Here is a 17672-nt window from a genome sequence, read left to right on the forward strand (position 1 = left end):
TGAACGATATGATATATATGGCCGAAAAAGCGGCCAACCTGAGGTTTAACCGACAGCCGCGCCGAGACCCCAAATATGTCGAGTTCATCCGTCGGGGGAATTAATTGACCGTGCCCTTTTAATCCGAAATTATCCAGATAAATGCTTAAATTATACTTATACCGGTCGATATTACTCTAGCTAAATATCTGTACAGGGGGTTCATATCTCAAATATCAAACAGCCAGTGATATAATCAGTCCAATCTATAGTTTAACGAGTTTTGTGCTCTAAATCCAAAATTACTCCAGCTCAACGGAATATATGATATTCAAATATTATGACACGTAGAAACAGTGAACCTGCGCATTACGTGTTGCCCCGGATCATCGCGGTTGGAATCCTTCCAAGGCTGAGATGCCGAGGGAGTGAAAATGCGGGGTGTCACTAACTCAAGCCAATCCCTGTACTTATATTAGGAGCCTGTTTTATCAATAGTTCTAGAGCAGAAGGTCATTATGTTTCCTCGAGATCGAGCTCATATTGTGTGCGTTCTTTGCCACGAACGAAAGGTATGGTTCTTTCTGTCTTTTACTAACGAAATCTAAAAACAAACAGGTGAAATGTGACTTGGAAGACAGTCAAAATGATGTCTGCAGCAACTGTTGTCGATTCAATCAAACTTGCATGTTAGTATTGAAGCCGTCTATGTATTCCAAGGGTACATGTGTTTTAACACAAATTTAGCCGGCGTACGGGAGTACGCAAACGAGTCAAACGGACAAGACAGGACCCTGCGCCACAATATCTAAGTCCTGTCAACTCATCTGTGGATGCCGAGGACTTACCTCCAAACGCCAAGTCTCCACGAACTCTGTGGCCAGAGAGCAGCGGAGGAACAAGTCAAGACCAAGCCCAATCTAAGCTGTAAGCTGGATTCATTGCAGATCATTCAGTTCTGGCTTGCGATATTCCCACACAGCCCACAATATCGGAGGAATCCCTGTCTCACTCAAATCGCATCATGGATGCAATTCTGGCCACGACTGAAGCAGCAGTACTTCCTGTCGCTCCTCTTCGAAGAGCACTGACGGATGCCTTCTTTGAGCAGGTATTCCACAATTACCCTGTTATCAACCCCGAGGATATCTCAAATCCAAACCCGTCTATTCTTCTGCAGCAAGGTGTCTGTCTCGCTGGGAGTTTGATGAGAGATGGTCCAACAAATCTCCAACTTTCACGCTCACTCTATGACAAGGTAAAAACCCTCATTTATCTCAATTATGAACCCGATGATCTCGCAACGTTGAAGACAATGTGTCTCCTGTCGTGTTGGAGTGTGAAGCCACCCGATAAGATCAGTTTAGATGGGCCCTGGTACTGGACAGGAGTGGCTTCAAGGCTTGCCATTCAGATGGGTCTTCACCGGGAGTCGACCTACACCAATAATCCCCAAAACCATTGCCTTCGTCGGATTTTCTGGCAACTTTATGTGAGTCTGGTAAATGGCCTAAACTATAAGATGCTAAAATTAATATGCTATGAGTTATAGAGCAGCGACAAACTACAAGTTGCCTGTTGGGGTCGCCCACCATCCTTCAGCTCAAGATATATCACCGTCAAACCCCCAGTACTGGAAGACTTCGAGATACAGAATGTGCAAGCCCTAGTTTTTATACACACAACAAAACTATGTACCATTATTGGAAACATTGCAGAGCTTCACCTAGAACGACGGCCAGTCCCTTTCCATGAGGTCTTCGTGCTCAGTGAGACATTATGTGGTTGGGTGCGCGAGATTCCCCATGAGCTTTGCCTATACAATTCTGAAGGCGGCAGAAACGAATTCAATCGACCAGTATCTGAACTATTCATCAAATATTTTGCTGCAATAATTTTGTTGCAGCTCCTCCAGAATGAAGTCAATCAGCAGAGGCGTACAACGGTGCGGTCACTTGTTGCGGCATCATGTATGGCTAAGCTCTATGAAGAAATTCACTACAGAGAACAGACATGTTATTTACTCCCTATACATGGATTTCTGTGTATGGTCGCATCGCTCCCACAGATATACTATCAGCCACAATCTGCAGAGAAGAACAGAACCCGCAAAGAGGAACTCGACATCTTACGCTCCATCATGGGCAACATGAGAGGTAAATACGGCGGAGCTACAATGATCCTAGCTAAGATCCAGCGGCTTGAGAAAGAGGTCAAAGCTTCAACAGATCGATATCTTTTGGAAGCAGATGCTGTTGGGCTATCCAGTGATGGTATCCTGCACGATCCAAGTGAATCCCTCGGGGAACTCTTCCCATTTCCTCCCACTGCATGTGCTCACATGGATTTCATTAAGCAAAGTGGAGAGACGCAGCAAGGCTTCTTGCCTCAGGACTTTGTCCCGATGGAGGATGAGTGGGCCAAATGGCTAGTCTCCGAAGGCCATAACTTTGTGGACTTATTTGGAATGTACTCTGGCGCGTATGACGTGGAAGAGCCATATATTTAATCAATATACGAGTAAAAGGACGTATGCTCTACAATCCAATGGCGCGATCTGGGGACCTGGCGGGCTTAGCGCTATGAATCTTCTGTGACTCAGAATCCATAGCTATGTCATATTTTCTCGGTATTTCAGAAGCTCATAGGTCCGTCAAACAAAAAGAAAGACCAATCTATCGGCCAATCAGTGCTATCCATGGGCATAGTAAGAAGTGCATCCGGCGGTTGGTTCCCACTAGTTTCTGCAGTTCTTAGAAGCCCAAGCATAGGGCAAAAGCTTGAGGGGACAGGGAAGAGCTGAGCCAGCTGAATTTGCCCAGGCACTGGGAGAGCGCCCCACGTATTATCGGCTTGAGCGGGAAACGCATCTGCGCGCATACTGTTAAGACCGTTGATTTTGCTGAGTGCCAAAGCAGCGGAAGAATGCTTTTCACTCATGGTTTCCAGTACCTGTTTGCTGATTCTGAGCTCATCGTCTCGATCTGGGTTCAATACATCGCTGTCACTGAAGGTTCGTGGAATTCCGGCGACGAGGTTAGCCCAAGAATGGATTGGAAGTAGATATTGAACATCCTCATGATAGAGAATCTCCTCGTACAGCCGAGAAACACAGGATGAAGCAGTCATTGAAGCATATTTGAACAATAAAGGGTTCTCCCGGCGACCAAGGAAGCACGTCAAAATGACAGTCACCAGGTAAAATATATGGAGCTCAGCAACATAGCGACTATATGGTTGTCTAGTTTCAATGTCGAACAATTGCATTTCGAGAGGCAATTGTTCTCTCCACACCCTCAGTCCATCCTGGCACTGATACACCTGCTCTGATGGGGTGTCATCAACTCTGGCCAGGTCCAGGACCTTCCTAAGGTTTTTACAGAGACCTGCTAACTGGCAGAAGACGCGTGATCCGAGATCGGGATCTTTGAAGTCACTAGGGACAGGCAGTGGCACAGAGGTTTCCAAGGGAAACATTCCAGGACGCCCACAGCAAGCCGTCTGCATAGTATCGTTGATAAAGAGATACCACCACATTCTGCGTGCTCTTCCAGGATGTTCTAATCTGCTGTATGTCTCGTTCTCGTGCAGATGCAACTGGATCGCGAGTCGGATTGCCATACCAGCCCATTGCCACGGGTTGTCCAGCACTATCGCATCAGGAGAATATGGAAGCCAGGTGCTGAGAATACAAAGCGCGCTGAGCATATTTAATGGAGCCGGATCATGGTGCAGAAATAGCAACGTTCTGATCCGCCCGTAAATAGCAAATGTGGTCCACTCGGCTGGCCCTGCTGTTTGACGCATGGTACTTCCTGCGAAATACAGGCATTGCCGTAGCAAAGTAGAGATTTCTATCTCGGGTTGCCCGCGATCCAAAACTGGGACCAGGTAGAAGAGTTCACGGAAATAGAAATCGGTAAGTGCTTGGGCGATGACGGGAGTTGGAAGACGACAAGCTTGACTTATGTCTAAGATGAGCTGACTTCCATCAATAGAATTTGGCTGTCGCGAGCCATTGACATTGCCAGGTCCCAAGCAGGTTATGTCCCGGTGGCCAAGAGGACGGAAAGGTGAGGGTGTGGCTTCCTGTGGTATGTTTTCCTGTGCCACAGTGGGGGCTGTTTGGCTTGCCGACAGGAGACTTGTATCTGACAAATAAAGTGAAGAACGGAGGGCTTTTCTTTGCTTTCTAGGTCCAATGTGAGGTCTGTCATGTAAGCTTATAGGCCTCGGGTCATATGTATCATTAAGAAGCCTTACTGGCATGTATGGCCTTCATGCTCGCACCGGCTGCAGCTGCCACTTGGTCGACCTTCTAGATCGCAGCGGATCTTCATCACTATTAGTGTTGGTAGGATACATTCATGAATAACAACATACCTTACGACTGTGGCATCGGGTGCATACAGCACGCGCCCTTCGTTGCATATTAACAATTCGAGATTCTATCGGCAAACGAGGTGATTTTGCGACGGGGAGATTTTGCCGAATACACCGCAATTGCCGCCCACAGCCGAATATGATGTCATGGCCTAGTTCCCTCCAGGGGCTACAACGCAGAATAGTAATCAAGTCTCCTAGTCTGGCATAAAGTTGCGTATATTTTTTTCAAACGGCATCCTTATTAAGAAAAGTTAAGGCTCGGCTTTATTTAGTGCCCCTCTCTTAATACATATAGCCGGATTATGGAGCTCGGATACCACATTCTCCTATTTGAACAAGGTCACAATCCTCATTAAGATGACAAAAGGGACCCCAGTAATCAGAGAGGAGGTATCGTCAAGGTCCTTTTAAATGACATATAATCCCACGGCTTGCCATCTCTCTAGAAGCCCTTGACCAGAGGAGTCTGTGCCGGCTCTCCATTTATAGGAACCTCGCTCAACCAACCCCAGTGACACTTTTCCTTCAGGCCACTTTCTCTCCATCCATTGATATCTTTCTTGGGATCCTCATTAAATATCGGCATGAAATCAAGCAGAACAGCATCATGGGCCAAACAGACCAATATATCGTCATTCTGGTCCAAAGCCTGCATCTTAGATACAGATTCACGCGCCTCGTGGATGTCATGATAAGCAGTTGGAAAATCACCAGCCATCTTATACCAAGGCGTCGTACGTCCTGCTAGTTCATCATCCGCATTTGGATGGTTTCTGATGATGGAGCAGGGACACGGAACAGGAGCATGGCGCCTTGCAAGAGCAAATTCGGGAACCAGATCCGGCAATGGTCTTTCAGACGAGGGCCTGAAATCACCTGCAAAATGGCAGATGTCTCCGCCCAAGAATACGAACGAGGTGCCTCCTTTTGCTGAAGATGGGGTGGTGCGAGCTAATGCAGAGATGTGGCCTGCACAATGGCCAGGGGAGTCGAGCAGATAGAGCGAACCGTCTCCAAAATAGTCGTGAGCTTTGAAGTCTCCAATTTCCAGACCGCTCTCAAAGTTAATTTCAATGAGTTCTCTGCTTTCGAAATCCGAAGCCAGAACGGGAGAATTGGGGTTCTCAGGGTAGCCGGGGAGGAGACCTGCTTTCGTGAATCCGGCTCCAACGGTTATGGAAGTCGACGGAGGAAATGGGGACATATCACCGCAGTGATCATAATGGTAGTGGGACCAAATACACGAATCTGCAACTCGGATACTCACATTAGCTTCCACGCGTGATATATTTTGTTTACAATGCCATTGAAAGAATAAAATACCAATTGTATCAAGACTGATTCCTCCCTCAACGAGTATTTGAGCAACGTCTTTGTCGACTTTGACTCCCGTCATGACACTATCCAGGCCAAATACCCGCTGCACTGCTGGGGCGAGATTCCAATAATCCTTGCGCGTGCCGAGGTCAAACATGACTCTCTTGTCGGTTCTTTCATTTTCAATGAGAAATGCTAAATCATTAAAGTTGAAAGTCTCGTGGCCGGCGACGACGGGGTCGACAAAGACCTTGGCTATTCCGGTCAGGTAGGTTGTTGTATCAAGCAATTTGACTCGCACAATATGATCCGATTGGGGAAGAGACAACATTTTAACAACTCTGTGTTTGCTAAGATGACTTGGTTAATTTTAGTAGAGACGTATATGTGCGAGAATTCCGGGGCTATTTAGCCTTGAAACCGCATGTCTCGGTGGTCGGCCTATCGGCATACTACACTTAACTAAATGTACTAGTCTGGTTCCCCATGGCAGTTGGCATTGAATATGAAAGTCATGAGTACCAACCCATTATACGTTCAACAATATATTTTCATTATAGACTCAAGGCAATCCTCACGAATGATACATCGGAACACTCCGAAATGGAACTATACTCCCCCACACAGCCATGAGCGGCCCCACCCCGTCTTTCGCAACGCATCCGTCCCGCGTCTATAAAAGAACCTCAACAGAACGTGAGACCGTCGAAACCACCAACCACAACACCAAATCTGCTTTTAAAACAACAAAACTTTACGTAAAACCCACATCCAATTCAAAAATGCCGGACCAACCCAACCAACCCCAACAAATGTACAACATCAACCCAACAAACCTCCAAAACTTCGTCAAGCAAATCCTCATCGCAAACAAGACATCACCAGCACACGCCGAAATAGTCTCCAAATGCCTCGTATCAGCCGATCTCCGAGGCGTAGACACCCACGGCAGCAACCGAATCCCCTCATACATGGAGCGGATCCGACAAAAAGCACTTGACCCAAGTGCCGTCCCAACAATCCGACAAGTGACGCCCGCCGTTGCACAAGTCGACGCGCACAACGGGTTCGGTTTCGTAGCTGCACACGAAGGAATGAAGCTCGCCATCTCGATGGCCCAGAACTTCGGCATTGGGATGGTCTCCGTCAAGCACTCGAATCACTTCGGCATGTCTGCGTGGCTGGTGCAGCAGGCCCTTGAGGCTGATATGATGTCTCTTGTGTTTACGAATAGCTCGCCTGCGCTCCCGGTCTGGGGAGGGAAAGAGAAGCTAATGGGTGTATCGCCGATTGCATGTGGAGCGCCGGCGGGAGATGGGAGGCCGTTTATCTTGGATATGGCCCCTTCCATTGCCGCCCGCGGGAAGATTTATAAGGCACTTCGTCGCGGGGAGAATATTCCTACGGATTGGGCGCTTGATAAGGATGGGGCCAGGACGGATGATCCTGCTGAGGCCTTGCAGGGTGTTATGCTGCCTATGGGTGGGCCGAAGGGGTCTGCGCTGTCTATTATGATGGATGTTTTCTCTGGTGTGCTTTCTGGGTCTGCTTTTGCTGGACATGTTACCAACCCATATGATCCCTCGAAGCCAGCTGATGTCGGGCATTTTTTGGTGGCTATTAAGCCGGATTTGTTTATGACTATCGAGGAGTTTAAGGGGAGGATGGATTATCTTTATCAGCGGGTTGTTGATTCAGAAAAGATGGCTGGTGTGGATCGAATTTATTTCCCTGGGGAGATCGAGATGATTACTGAGGAGAAACGCTTGTCGGAGGGCATTCCTTTTGCTACGGCTGAGATTGACAGCTTGAATAAAGAGGCTGACCTAGTAAAGGTCGAGCATTTGAAAATATAGACTACCATGCAATGAGAACAAAGTTGATGTATTCTATATTGCTATGTCAGACTTCAACTACTAGCTCCCCATCATATCCCTGTGCCTGAGAAAAGTAATAGCCGCGCTGATTACTGATCACCCTTTTCTCAGTACCCTCTTCAATATAACTGACATTGAAGTGCGTATGCCCAAATGCCCATAATTTGACTAGCGGACTCTTCCAAGCCCCCTGCCCTGAGAGATCGCTGGCAAAGCCCGATGATAGCGAGCTGTTTACATGCCTTGGATCAAGAGCCCGTGGGTCTTGAGTGACCGGGCTATGATGTGTAAAAATCACAATCTTGCGATGAGGCTCAGAGGCAGCGATTTGGGAAACCTGTTCATTTAACCACTGCAAGTCTGCTTCATGAGCAGCCGTGTGATTGTCAACCGTCCAGTCGTTTATGTGGTAAAAGTCATTGAGACTATAACTGATTTTATCCTTGTGAGCCTCGCTTACTCGCGAGAAGAGTGTGCACCCCAGGATAGTCACATCTGGTGAGAGATCATAGCGAGTCTGATCTAAGAAAACAAAAGAACCCATTGTTTCTGAATGCTCATCTTGTTCTGCATTTGAACGCTGAAGATCGACAGAAGCCGAAAATTGACGGAGGACTAGCTTCGTCTCCTCCCAGGTTGAGTAGTAGGGCTCATGGTTTCCTAACAGGAAGAACACGATTTGGAATTGGCGCAACTGAGTTTCAATGAATGTAGTGAAGCCTACGTCTTTGACAACTCCTATGTCTCCTAGCAGGGCAAGATAAGGTGCTTTCGGAGAGACGCTGAACACATCGTATGCAGAGGGATTTTCTAGATGTAAATCTGATAATATCTGGAATGTGGACATCTGGCCGTACAATAGATGAGGCAAATTTTGCTTGTGGATCTCTGAGTCTGGGGGCGATACTAACCAACCAGACGCAATTTGAAAGACCCGCCAAGTGTGGCTGAGGTATATGTGGCGGTGCCAATATGGTGTGGCGTAACACAGCCCTCTTTGGTCCTGTCAAACGGGTCATCCCTCAGTTATCTAAGCGCCCAGACATGATCTTATAAGAAGCCCCTCCTTGGCTGAGGTCTGAAAATAGATTCACCTCCTTCTCCTATTTCAACGATCCTCATATCCTCTTATTGTCGTTAGATGTGTTCCTGAGCCTTTGGCTACCAGCTTATCAACCATTGTTACAGAAACGACGTCATAACTGTGTTATCAGCACCTTAAATTGCGGGCAACCTTGAAAGACGCAAGGCCCAAATCGTGACAGTAACCGACACGATGGCGAGCGCAGCAAATGATCCCCGACTGCTATACAGCGTCAATAATATCCGTGCTTTCCATATCCAAGATGGCGAGGAGCAGGACCTTACGCCGTCCGGCCCTCAAACGCTATCACTGCTAATGGTCCCCACCAACACTACCACTGCTGGCTCTGGGACAGATTGGCCTGAAGATTCACTGGAAGAGGATTTTTATCTCCACCTCTACCTCCCGCCCGAGCTTGATATTGCGATACCCGCGACCACACAGATCTTTCACCAACCACCCGACAGTTATTTGATTCCACGCTGGGACATGGGTCCTGATGTTGGCGCTTTCATTCGCATCCAATTCCCCAGCATTGGCACAGGCCCTAGTCATGTGTCTCAGGATGATATTGATACCTTTGAATCCATCCTTGCGCAGTGCACTGCATTCCTTGAGCGCACCCCGCACCCGAAGGCTCAAGACTATACTGCTTATAACCCGGCCGACTATGCCCCCGGCGAGGGCTATTTTGGGACTCCGGATACAAAGAAAGCAGATGCTCATGGGAGAATTGTACTCGTGGATGAAGAAAACGGCAGTGTGGTTGGAGAGCTAGGAGATGGCTACAACGTAGTTGAGGATGCCGACGTGAAGCCTGGTTCTAAAAGTAAGTATTGAACTGCGACCACTTTCATTCAGCAACTGACTAATATACCACGAATAGGACCGGTAGGTATTGAGCTCCCTGCAGAAGGCGGAGGCAACCAAGTCAGCGTCAGCAATGTCTCCGAAGAATACCTGGCGTTGGCCCGGCACCCGGCGTATAAGAACTCTACACTCGTTCAGACTTCAGCTACAGCATCTCGTCTGATCGTGACTGGATCGACATATCTAGCAAGTGCCATTGCGAGCGGCGCGGAGAATTTCCAAAAGAAGACTCAACCGAATGTCAAGCCTCTGAAATTCTCAGACGCTACTCACGCGCGCATCCGCAAGGTCGGCACTTTCTCCAACGGAGCAGCGGATATTTCTGCTCGCACAGTCGGACAGGTCGGAAGGGTTGCACAGAACATAGGTGCATCATTGGCGCGCAAACAAGAATCTGGCCGGAACAAAGGCATCGACAGGCGCAACCCACCACCCGAATATAAGCCCGGAGTGCTCAACAAATCAATGATCGCATTCTCAACCCTCGCCGACGGCATCGAGCAGAGCGCCCGGAACATGCTCTTCTCCGGTGCTGGCGCTGCCAGCTCCATGATCGAACATCGTTACGGCAATGAGGCAGGCTCCGTGGCGACCAACCTGACGGGCGGAATCAAGAACGTTGGATTGGTTTACATCGACGCCACAGGTGTCAGTCGCCGCGCGCTTTTGAAGTCCGTCGCCAAGGGAATGGTTGTTGGGAAAATGCGCGACGGTCAACAGGTTGTCGTCGGCGTTGGTGACGGCGGCCAGGTTCCGGCTAACGCTGTGGAGTCTGCTTCGGGCCCTTCTAGCTTGAGCGCCAGGGACCCTGTTGTGCGGCGTGCGTCGCCCAACCCCACACCGCCTCCTGCATATGGTGCGTCGGGGACAATGTCCCTCAACGCCTCGTCTATGTCAGGGGGTAAGCGGTAAAAAATTGGGGGCTGGCACCCATGACAATTACATTACTTGGGGGGAACGAGATCTCGTGCATTGAGATGCTTGGATTATTTCATTTTTGTGACTTTGGCACGGCGAGCATGATTTCCCATTTGTACGACATTCTGATTGAGGCTTGAAGCTTGAAACTTCTTGAGTCTTGTCTATTTTACCTTTTTGATACCTAGATAGTGACCTCGCATATCCGCAATAAAGTTCCGACCGCATCTTATGCACAAATATATCACCAACTTTAGTTTATGATTCTTCTTCAAAAACTATTGGACAAAATTGGGTTTCTGGCTAGGTGGCACAGCGCCAAAATAGGGAGAGCGCAGTAGACCGTATTTTCCAGCAGCAATTTGATTTGTATACGGAGTCTAGTCAGCAGATAAATTTCGAGGAGGTGAGGGTGGTTGGGTGTGATGTAGATGAATGCCATTGGACAGGGTTACTCATATGCGTTGCCCAGGTGCTGGTGGACGATCTATCCGATATTGATTGGGTGATGGTATACAACGTTGTAGAGGCGAAAACTGCCAACGCATCGCTTGACAGTTGTCCACGGCCCACCTCGGCCCCTTGACCAATGAGGCTTATCAGGGAGGAAATGATAATTTCAAAGGCTTGATACTATGTTTGGTGTATTATTAGTGATCCGGGGGCTGTCAAAAAAAAAAAGTAGAAAACCACAGAAGATACAGTCGATTTAGCATCAATTACTCCGTACTGCATGCAGGTGTGTTGTAGATTGGAATGGAGACAGACTGTGGGTAAGTGGATAGAGTACATGAAAGATAGAGTAAGGTTTAGTCTTGCAGGCCGGGCTATTCAGGAACCGCATGTACTCCATGTACTTCCATGTACATCAAGATTTCAAGGTTGCAGTTGAATATGAAATCCCTGGAGTTGAACAAGATCTGCTTAGATCGGGATCCAACCATGGTTCTAAGCCATATTTACCGTGGTTGGGGCCATGGTTCCAGGGTTCGTGCGGGTGGCTATGGCCCCTCTTTAATCGATTTCAAAGTGCGTACGGAGTATGTATACGGATGTACGGAGTACGGAGTACCTAGGTACTCCTCGGTAGCTTCAAAGAGTTAAAGCCCGAAGTAAAAAAAACAGCATGTTAGCGCTAATTGTCAGCTAAACCAAGCTAGGGAGCTGAGCTACTGCACACCATTCTCACAGCTAATTTCTGGATTGGTCTCAAAATTCACATACTCCGTGCTCCGTATAACATTTCAAATCAGGTTGATTTGATTTATAGGAATGATTTAGTTAGACCAATTAAGAAGAAGAGAAATACTGAGATCTGAGCTTCTGCGCTGATGAGAGGTTAATAATGACGATCGTCCTGAGGTGTCCACTCTATGAGTATTCGAAACAACCGGTACAACCCCCTATTTTTTTGCTTCTTTCTTTTCCTGAAACTGAGCTCTGTAGCAATTTTTTAGCGCCTGATTCATGCTATTATTATTTCTATCAAATCCAAAGAGGACATTGTACTCCGTACTCCGTACACTTCTCTCCCTTCTTTCGCACATGTGAGGGTCCCTCGGGACTCGAGCCCTTTTTAGCAGGTTAGCTACTGGCGCAAGGGATTTCGTGATCAATATATGGGCAATTAATATCGAATCCACTCCATACGCGCACAGTAGTTACTTACTTTGTCTTTGTCGTCACCATCCTGGATGTATCATAACCCCCAAAAGCCCTTGGGTAGCTAGCCTTGGGCCTATGTATATGTCTAGGTTCTCTTTATTTCCAAAGATCTAACAAACATAGACCTATTATAAATACTAAACCAATATCAAAGTCTCATCGTAAACTTATGTTGTATATCTGTAATTAAATAGAGAAATTCATTTTTCCATATGTATCCAAGTGGTCATATCAGCCAAACCCTCATCCAAGGCTCAAGAGCCAAAGACCCGCCTCCCCCAGACTAAGAGAAACTACCACTCGTATCTCACCTCCTCTTTTTCCCTCTTCACCTTCTCGGCCTTTCTCTCTACCCTTGGGGCTTTTCTTTTTCTTTTGCTGATCGTGTTTTTTTTTTGTTTCTTTGATTCTGTTCTTTTGGGGGGTATCTTCTTCCCCCTTTTTCGACTCGGATCCCCCGACCGGTGCTTCCCGTCTTTTTCCTCCCCTCGCGGCCCCCTGTCCGCCCCTCAGTATCCCATCTTCGATAATGTTCAACTGTTGTCGCAATTGAACCAGAGTTCTGTTGATCAGGTCCGCAATCGCGTCTGAGACATTGATTACCGCGTTTGCTCGATTTCTTGAACAACGTGCGACCCCAAACCCCAAGTCGTGGGTCTGGACAGAGGGGGACTCTGGAGTACTGCAGCGCAGGTATCTTTAGCTTTCTTTCGTTTTTCGAGAAACTTGTTGTTTTTCGACGCGTCTTTACACCCCAAGAAGGTCGTGACCTGGTGTCCTCGGTGCTACTCAACCCTCATCCAACGGTTTTCTGCGCGATTGGTCGTAAGCTAGTTCCCCCCCATTCCTCCGATCGATCTACTGTCAATTGCCCACCCCCCATTCTTGGGCAAAAAGGGCACATTTTTGCCGATTATCGATAAGAATCTGGGGAAAATTCAAGCTGACGGACATCTCACTGTCTACAGATTGCGGTTTGAATAGTCATCTGGCGAGTGCGACCGGTCGCCCCAACCTCCCCGACCTTTGCCAGACACCTCCGGGAGGACATTGTGCTCCCTCGCGCCAATTGTACCAATCGCAATTGATACCAGAATCCTGTCAACGAGTGCCCGCAGAAGCTGCCTCGGACAGTCACACAGCAAGTCTCTTAGGGCTCTGCGCATTTACTAGACGAAGGTATGCTACCAGCCGCAATGCAAATTCCCTCACGGCGCATACCCGTCCTTTGCCAAACTATTCCATTTGATAAATAGCTTGCTAATTAACACTAGCCGTTTCTGAGGCCGGTCCCGAACAGCTTTTTCGGCTATGAGCACTTCTCGTCAGCAGGCCGTGCCACTCCCCGCTCATGTCTCAGCAGTATCGACCAACACATCATCTCCCGCCCAGAAGAATGCGCGCGCACCCTATCCCGACATGCTAGGTACACCGCCCGTTCCTCCCCCGAGGACCTCTTCAACCGCCCACAGTCGCCGCAGTCCAAATGGAACCTCTACCGATAAGACCAGTAGCTCCCGACAAGGCAAGAGCAGATCTGATCGAAAAGAAAGCCGTGATCGCACGCGCGACGACCGAAATGGTAGATCACGGAGGCACCAGCCTGAGGAGACGTCTCGCGAAGTGCAACAATCAAGGACGGCACGACCAGTCGCAAACCCCGCCGAGTCAGAAATGGACAATGTCCATGGCCAGGGGACATTTGTAAAGGAACCAAGCGCGGAAGACAATTCTGTACTCGACAACGACCATCTTATGGACCAAGAGAGAGAACAGATGCGACAAGCAGGCACAGAAAACCCCTCTTCGTCTGGATTTGGTGCAGCTAGCGCTGACGACGTGGAGGAGGCCCGTGGGCCTCGAAGTCGCCACGATTACAATAATGGAAACGTTGTCAAGCGCAAGGAAACCACATTTGGTTCGTACATTCTTGGACAAACCCTCGGCGAGGGCGAGTTTGGAAAGGTCAAGCTAGGATGGAAGCGTGATGGCAGTCTCCAGGTGGCAATCAAATTCATCCGGAGAGACACACTAGGGACAAACCCCAGCCGACTCCCGAAAATCTACCGTGAAATCGCAATTCTACGTGAGCTGGCACACCCCAACATTGTCCGCCTCCACGAAATGGTGGAAACCGACCGTCATATTGGTATCATCATGGAATACGCGTCAGGAGGTGAACTGTTTGATTACATCTTAAATAATCGATACCTCAAGGATAATTCTGCTCGCCGACTGTTTGCTCAGCTGGTTTCTGGAGTTGGTTATCTGCACAAGAAGGGTATTGTGCACCGTGATCTCAAGCTGGAGAACTTGCTGCTTGATCGGAATCGCAACATCATCATTACTGACTTCGGATTCGCCAACACCTTCGATCCTGTCGATCCTCTAGACGAGGAGATTGAGTACAATTTGACCAACAAGGAATACGTGAAACGGAAGCGGCTAGACAAGATTGGTACAAATGGGCTACGGCGAGGCGATCTTATGCAGACCAGCTGTGGTAGTCCCTGCTATGCAGCCCCCGAACTTGTCGTGAGCGATTCTTTATACACAGGCCGAAAGGTGGATGTTTGGAGTTGTGGTGTGATTTTGGTATGTTTTTCCCTAAAGCTATAAGAATCTGACTTTTGACTAACTCGTTTATGAAATCTAGTATGCTATGTTGGCGGGATACCTACCTTTCGATGACGACCCAGCGAATCCAGATGGCGACAACATCAATCTTCTTTACAAATATATTGTCACTACCCCTCTCACATTCCCGGAATATGTCACACCACATGCTCGCGACTTATTGAGACGGATACTGGTTCCCGATCCCCGGAAACGTGCCGACCTGTTCGAGGTTGCCCGCCACAGCTGGCTCAGCGAGTTCTCGAACATTGTGTCTCATATCACAAGCAGCACGACAAACGTCGTGGACATTGCGAACACAACGATACCGTCTGGTAAGGATTTGCTTTCTGCAAGTGGTTGAGCTGCAAGTTACTGACATAGATCTACAGAAACCCAAAAAGAGACACCGCCTCTCGTCCGCAGTGCCTCAGTGCGCGAACCGCCGAAGACACATCAGAACAATGCTCCTGCTGTTGGTGGTTTGAACCATCATGCTGGAGATGTCTCTCAAGACCCCCCGTCCGAAAAGTCCAGGACCCCCCGCGATGCCAAGCGGAGGACGGTACAAGTCGAATATGTTGCTCCTCAATCGCAGACGACCCGAGGAGAACCTCCGGTGGAACCGTCTACATCACGCGGCCGAGCCCCGGCCCCATCCGAGGCCCACATCGCGGCTTCAGCGCAACAGCCGACAGAGCCCGCACACCAGCCTACAGATGCATCGGCACTCAACCTCAACAAGCCACTTCCAGGACACTTCCCGCGCTCGACATCGGAGAACGTAGCGCTTACTGGGTCGCACACAATTGCTATGTCTCAAGGGCCTCGGCCAGCCACTGGTGCCTCTATGAACTCCCTTGGAAACACTGGTCGTTTGCCTTCCCGTGGCTCCTACGGACAGCCGGTGGCTCCCACTGTTACCGCAACTAATACAGAAGGCCGCCTAGCACAACCCAAGAGCAGGCAATTTGCTCTTGCACAGGATCCTGCGCAGGCATCGAGCGCATCTATCGGTCGTCCAAGCACCCAGAACCAGCAATTGCCTTCGACCTTCAACACCACTCCTCGACAAGAGCCACCAAAGGGCCACAAGAGGTCCAATACTGTCTCCAGCCTAGGCGAGAAGCTTTTCGGTCGCTCAGGTTCAATATTGGGTGGCCGTTCGCAGTCTAATGCCACTCGTACAAAGCAGGACAAGCGTTACCCCCCTGTCAGCATGAAGGAGCCTCTACCGAGAGACAACTCTAGAATGTCTACGGATTCCCGCCGCTCAATGCAATACCCCCACAACCGCAAGACAAGCGAGTCTGGCGCAGAAAACCGACCTCGTCGATTCTCATTACTCCCGCAATCTTTCTCATTCCGGGGGTTCTCTAATACCCGGGCTCAGACACCTGAAGAAACCTCGCAGATCCCTCGTCCCGTTGACCCCCGTTCTCCGCAGCGCCCCGCCACGGGCCCTTCGGGTCCGGCGCAGGGTCGTTCTCGGGCGACAAGCTATGGCACGCAAGATGCCATGGGAATAGTTGACGAGGGACCCGGTGATGATGTTCACACCGAACCCGAGCCGCTTAGCTACGAGGCGCAGATCGATCGACAGTTTGCAGACCTGGGATCTCAATTTGATCGCCAGAGTGGTTCCTTTGGAGTCCCCTCGGCCGAACAAGTCTACCAAAACTCTGCAGACCATTCTGGTCACCAAAACCACTCGTCTAAGCCAAACTACTATGATGATTACACCGGCCCGTATGACAACGCGCCTAGGCAGTCGATGCAGGTCGGTCGATCAGGACGTGGGCCTGGTGTTTTGCAGAAAAACCACCGCAAATTTGCCGACGCCTACGAATATGAGCGCGATGGATCTCACCATTCCGGCAGTTCTGGGGCCGCACGCAAAGTTATGGACTTCTTCCGAAGACGTGCCAAGTCCCGCGCCGGTGATGACCGTTGATTTGCGGTCAAACCAATAGATAAAAAAGCAATATTCAATCTTAATCGGATCGACCGCTGAGATTGAATCGATCAAGCACTCTTGCGGTTCAGCTTTGGTCTTGGAAGCCGATTCCAAACCCTATCATTCAGATGCTTCTTTTGAGTTGCTTGAAAGAGCAACGAGGCTGTTTGGATACCCCGTGATACCCTGCTTTTGTCCCCTTCTTATGCATGGAGCGATTCCTCTTCATCCGTCGGGTGTTTGATTAATTATCTAGCATTTTTCTTATTTCCTTTGTGTAGCTACATTTTCCTTGCTTCCTAATGTCGTGCTTTTCCTTGCTGTTCCCCCCGTTTTACCCCCATATGTGATTTGCATTCCCTTCTACTGTTACTATTATCTCTGGCTGTAAAGTGAGCCCTCATTCGTGTTCTTGTTCAGAGCATTTTATTATTCTTTTGAAGTTTTTTTCGCTTCGCATTGTCCCCTCTTAGCTTTATTTGTTCCTCCATGGGAGGCTCTGCCAACGATAATTCAATTGTGACACTATTTCCATTCTTGTGTGCATGCTTTTTTTCTCCTCGCTTATGTCTATGTATCTTAATGTGTGGCTTCCTCCTTGTTGTTCTGGCGGCTAGTTGTTCGGACCTCATTACTGTTCTGTTGCTAGTATTCGGTCTTTGACCACTAGTGTGGTCAGTACATAGATAATATTGAAACTTCAAATATTATGTGAATGCTAGATGAAGGACTGTATATCTACCTTGAAGCTGCTTAGTAGTCGACATGTAATACTATGTGGTTTACATCATACATTCACAACCGATTGGCTCTATATGGAATAGGGTACGATTTAGAAAGGTCGGCATGGTTTATATCCTTTTGAAGACTAGTTTCAAGGATTAATTACTCCATCAAATTATTCATAGAGTTCATTTTCTCAATCTAACATCTACCTTTATCTTATTACCTAATAAACCTAGTATTTTTTACTGATTTATGTATCTACAAAGGCGACACAATG

The 17672-nt window shown here is 48.5% G+C and overlaps 6 protein-coding genes across 6 annotated transcripts; 4 read left to right on the plus strand and 2 right to left on the minus strand.

The window, feature by feature from the left end:
• Positions 1-625: 625 nt before the first annotated feature.
• PEX2_005390 (fungal specific transcription factor domain-containing protein) lies at positions 626-2488 on the plus strand (the record flags this gene model as incomplete). Its single annotated transcript, XM_016737816.1, has 3 exons — positions 626-668; positions 927-1471; positions 1532-2488. 3 exons carry the CDS (start codon positions 626-628, stop codon positions 2486-2488), a joined length of 1545 nt encoding a protein of 514 aa, XP_016597790.1.
• Positions 2489-4807: 2319 nt separating this feature from the next.
• PEX2_005400 (MBL fold metallo-hydrolase) lies at positions 4808-6013 on the minus strand (the record flags this gene model as incomplete). Its single annotated transcript, XM_016737817.1, has 1 exon — positions 4808-6013. The coding sequence occupies one exon, from the start codon at positions 6011-6013 to the stop codon at positions 4808-4810; it is 1206 nt and encodes a 401-aa protein (XP_016597791.1).
• A 481-nt stretch (positions 6014-6494) lies between these two features.
• On the plus strand, positions 6495-7538 carry PEX2_005410 (Ldh family oxidoreductase; the record flags this gene model as incomplete). The annotated part of the gene is made up of 1 exon (XM_016737818.1): positions 6495-7538. One exon carries the CDS (start codon positions 6495-6497, stop codon positions 7536-7538), a length of 1044 nt encoding a protein of 347 aa, XP_016597792.1.
• A 46-nt stretch (positions 7539-7584) lies between these two features.
• On the minus strand, positions 7585-8406 carry PEX2_005420 (Ser/Thr protein phosphatase superfamily; the record flags this gene model as incomplete). Its single annotated transcript, XM_016737819.1, has 1 exon — positions 7585-8406. One exon carries the CDS (start codon positions 8404-8406, stop codon positions 7585-7587), a length of 822 nt encoding a protein of 273 aa, XP_016597793.1.
• Positions 8407-8835: 429 nt separating this feature from the next.
• PEX2_005430 (senescence-associated domain-containing protein) lies at positions 8836-10425 on the plus strand (the record flags this gene model as incomplete). The annotated part of the gene is made up of 2 exons (XM_016737820.1): positions 8836-9472; positions 9530-10425. The coding sequence occupies 2 exons, from the start codon at positions 8836-8838 to the stop codon at positions 10423-10425; spliced, it is 1533 nt and encodes a 510-aa protein (XP_016597794.1).
• A 2982-nt stretch (positions 10426-13407) lies between these two features.
• Positions 13408-16666, plus strand: PEX2_005440 (putative serine/threonine protein kinase (Kin4); the record flags this gene model as incomplete). Its single annotated transcript, XM_016737821.1, has 3 exons — positions 13408-14691; positions 14753-15047; positions 15105-16666. The coding sequence occupies 3 exons, from the start codon at positions 13408-13410 to the stop codon at positions 16664-16666; spliced, it is 3141 nt and encodes a 1046-aa protein (XP_016597795.1).
• Between the last annotated feature and the right edge of the window lie 1006 nt (positions 16667-17672).

The sequence above is a fragment of the Penicillium expansum genome (assembly GCF_000769745.1).
Source record: "Penicillium expansum strain MD-8 chromosome Unknown contig12, whole genome shotgun sequence".
NCBI lineage: Eukaryota > Fungi > Ascomycota > Eurotiomycetes > Eurotiales > Aspergillaceae > Penicillium > Penicillium expansum.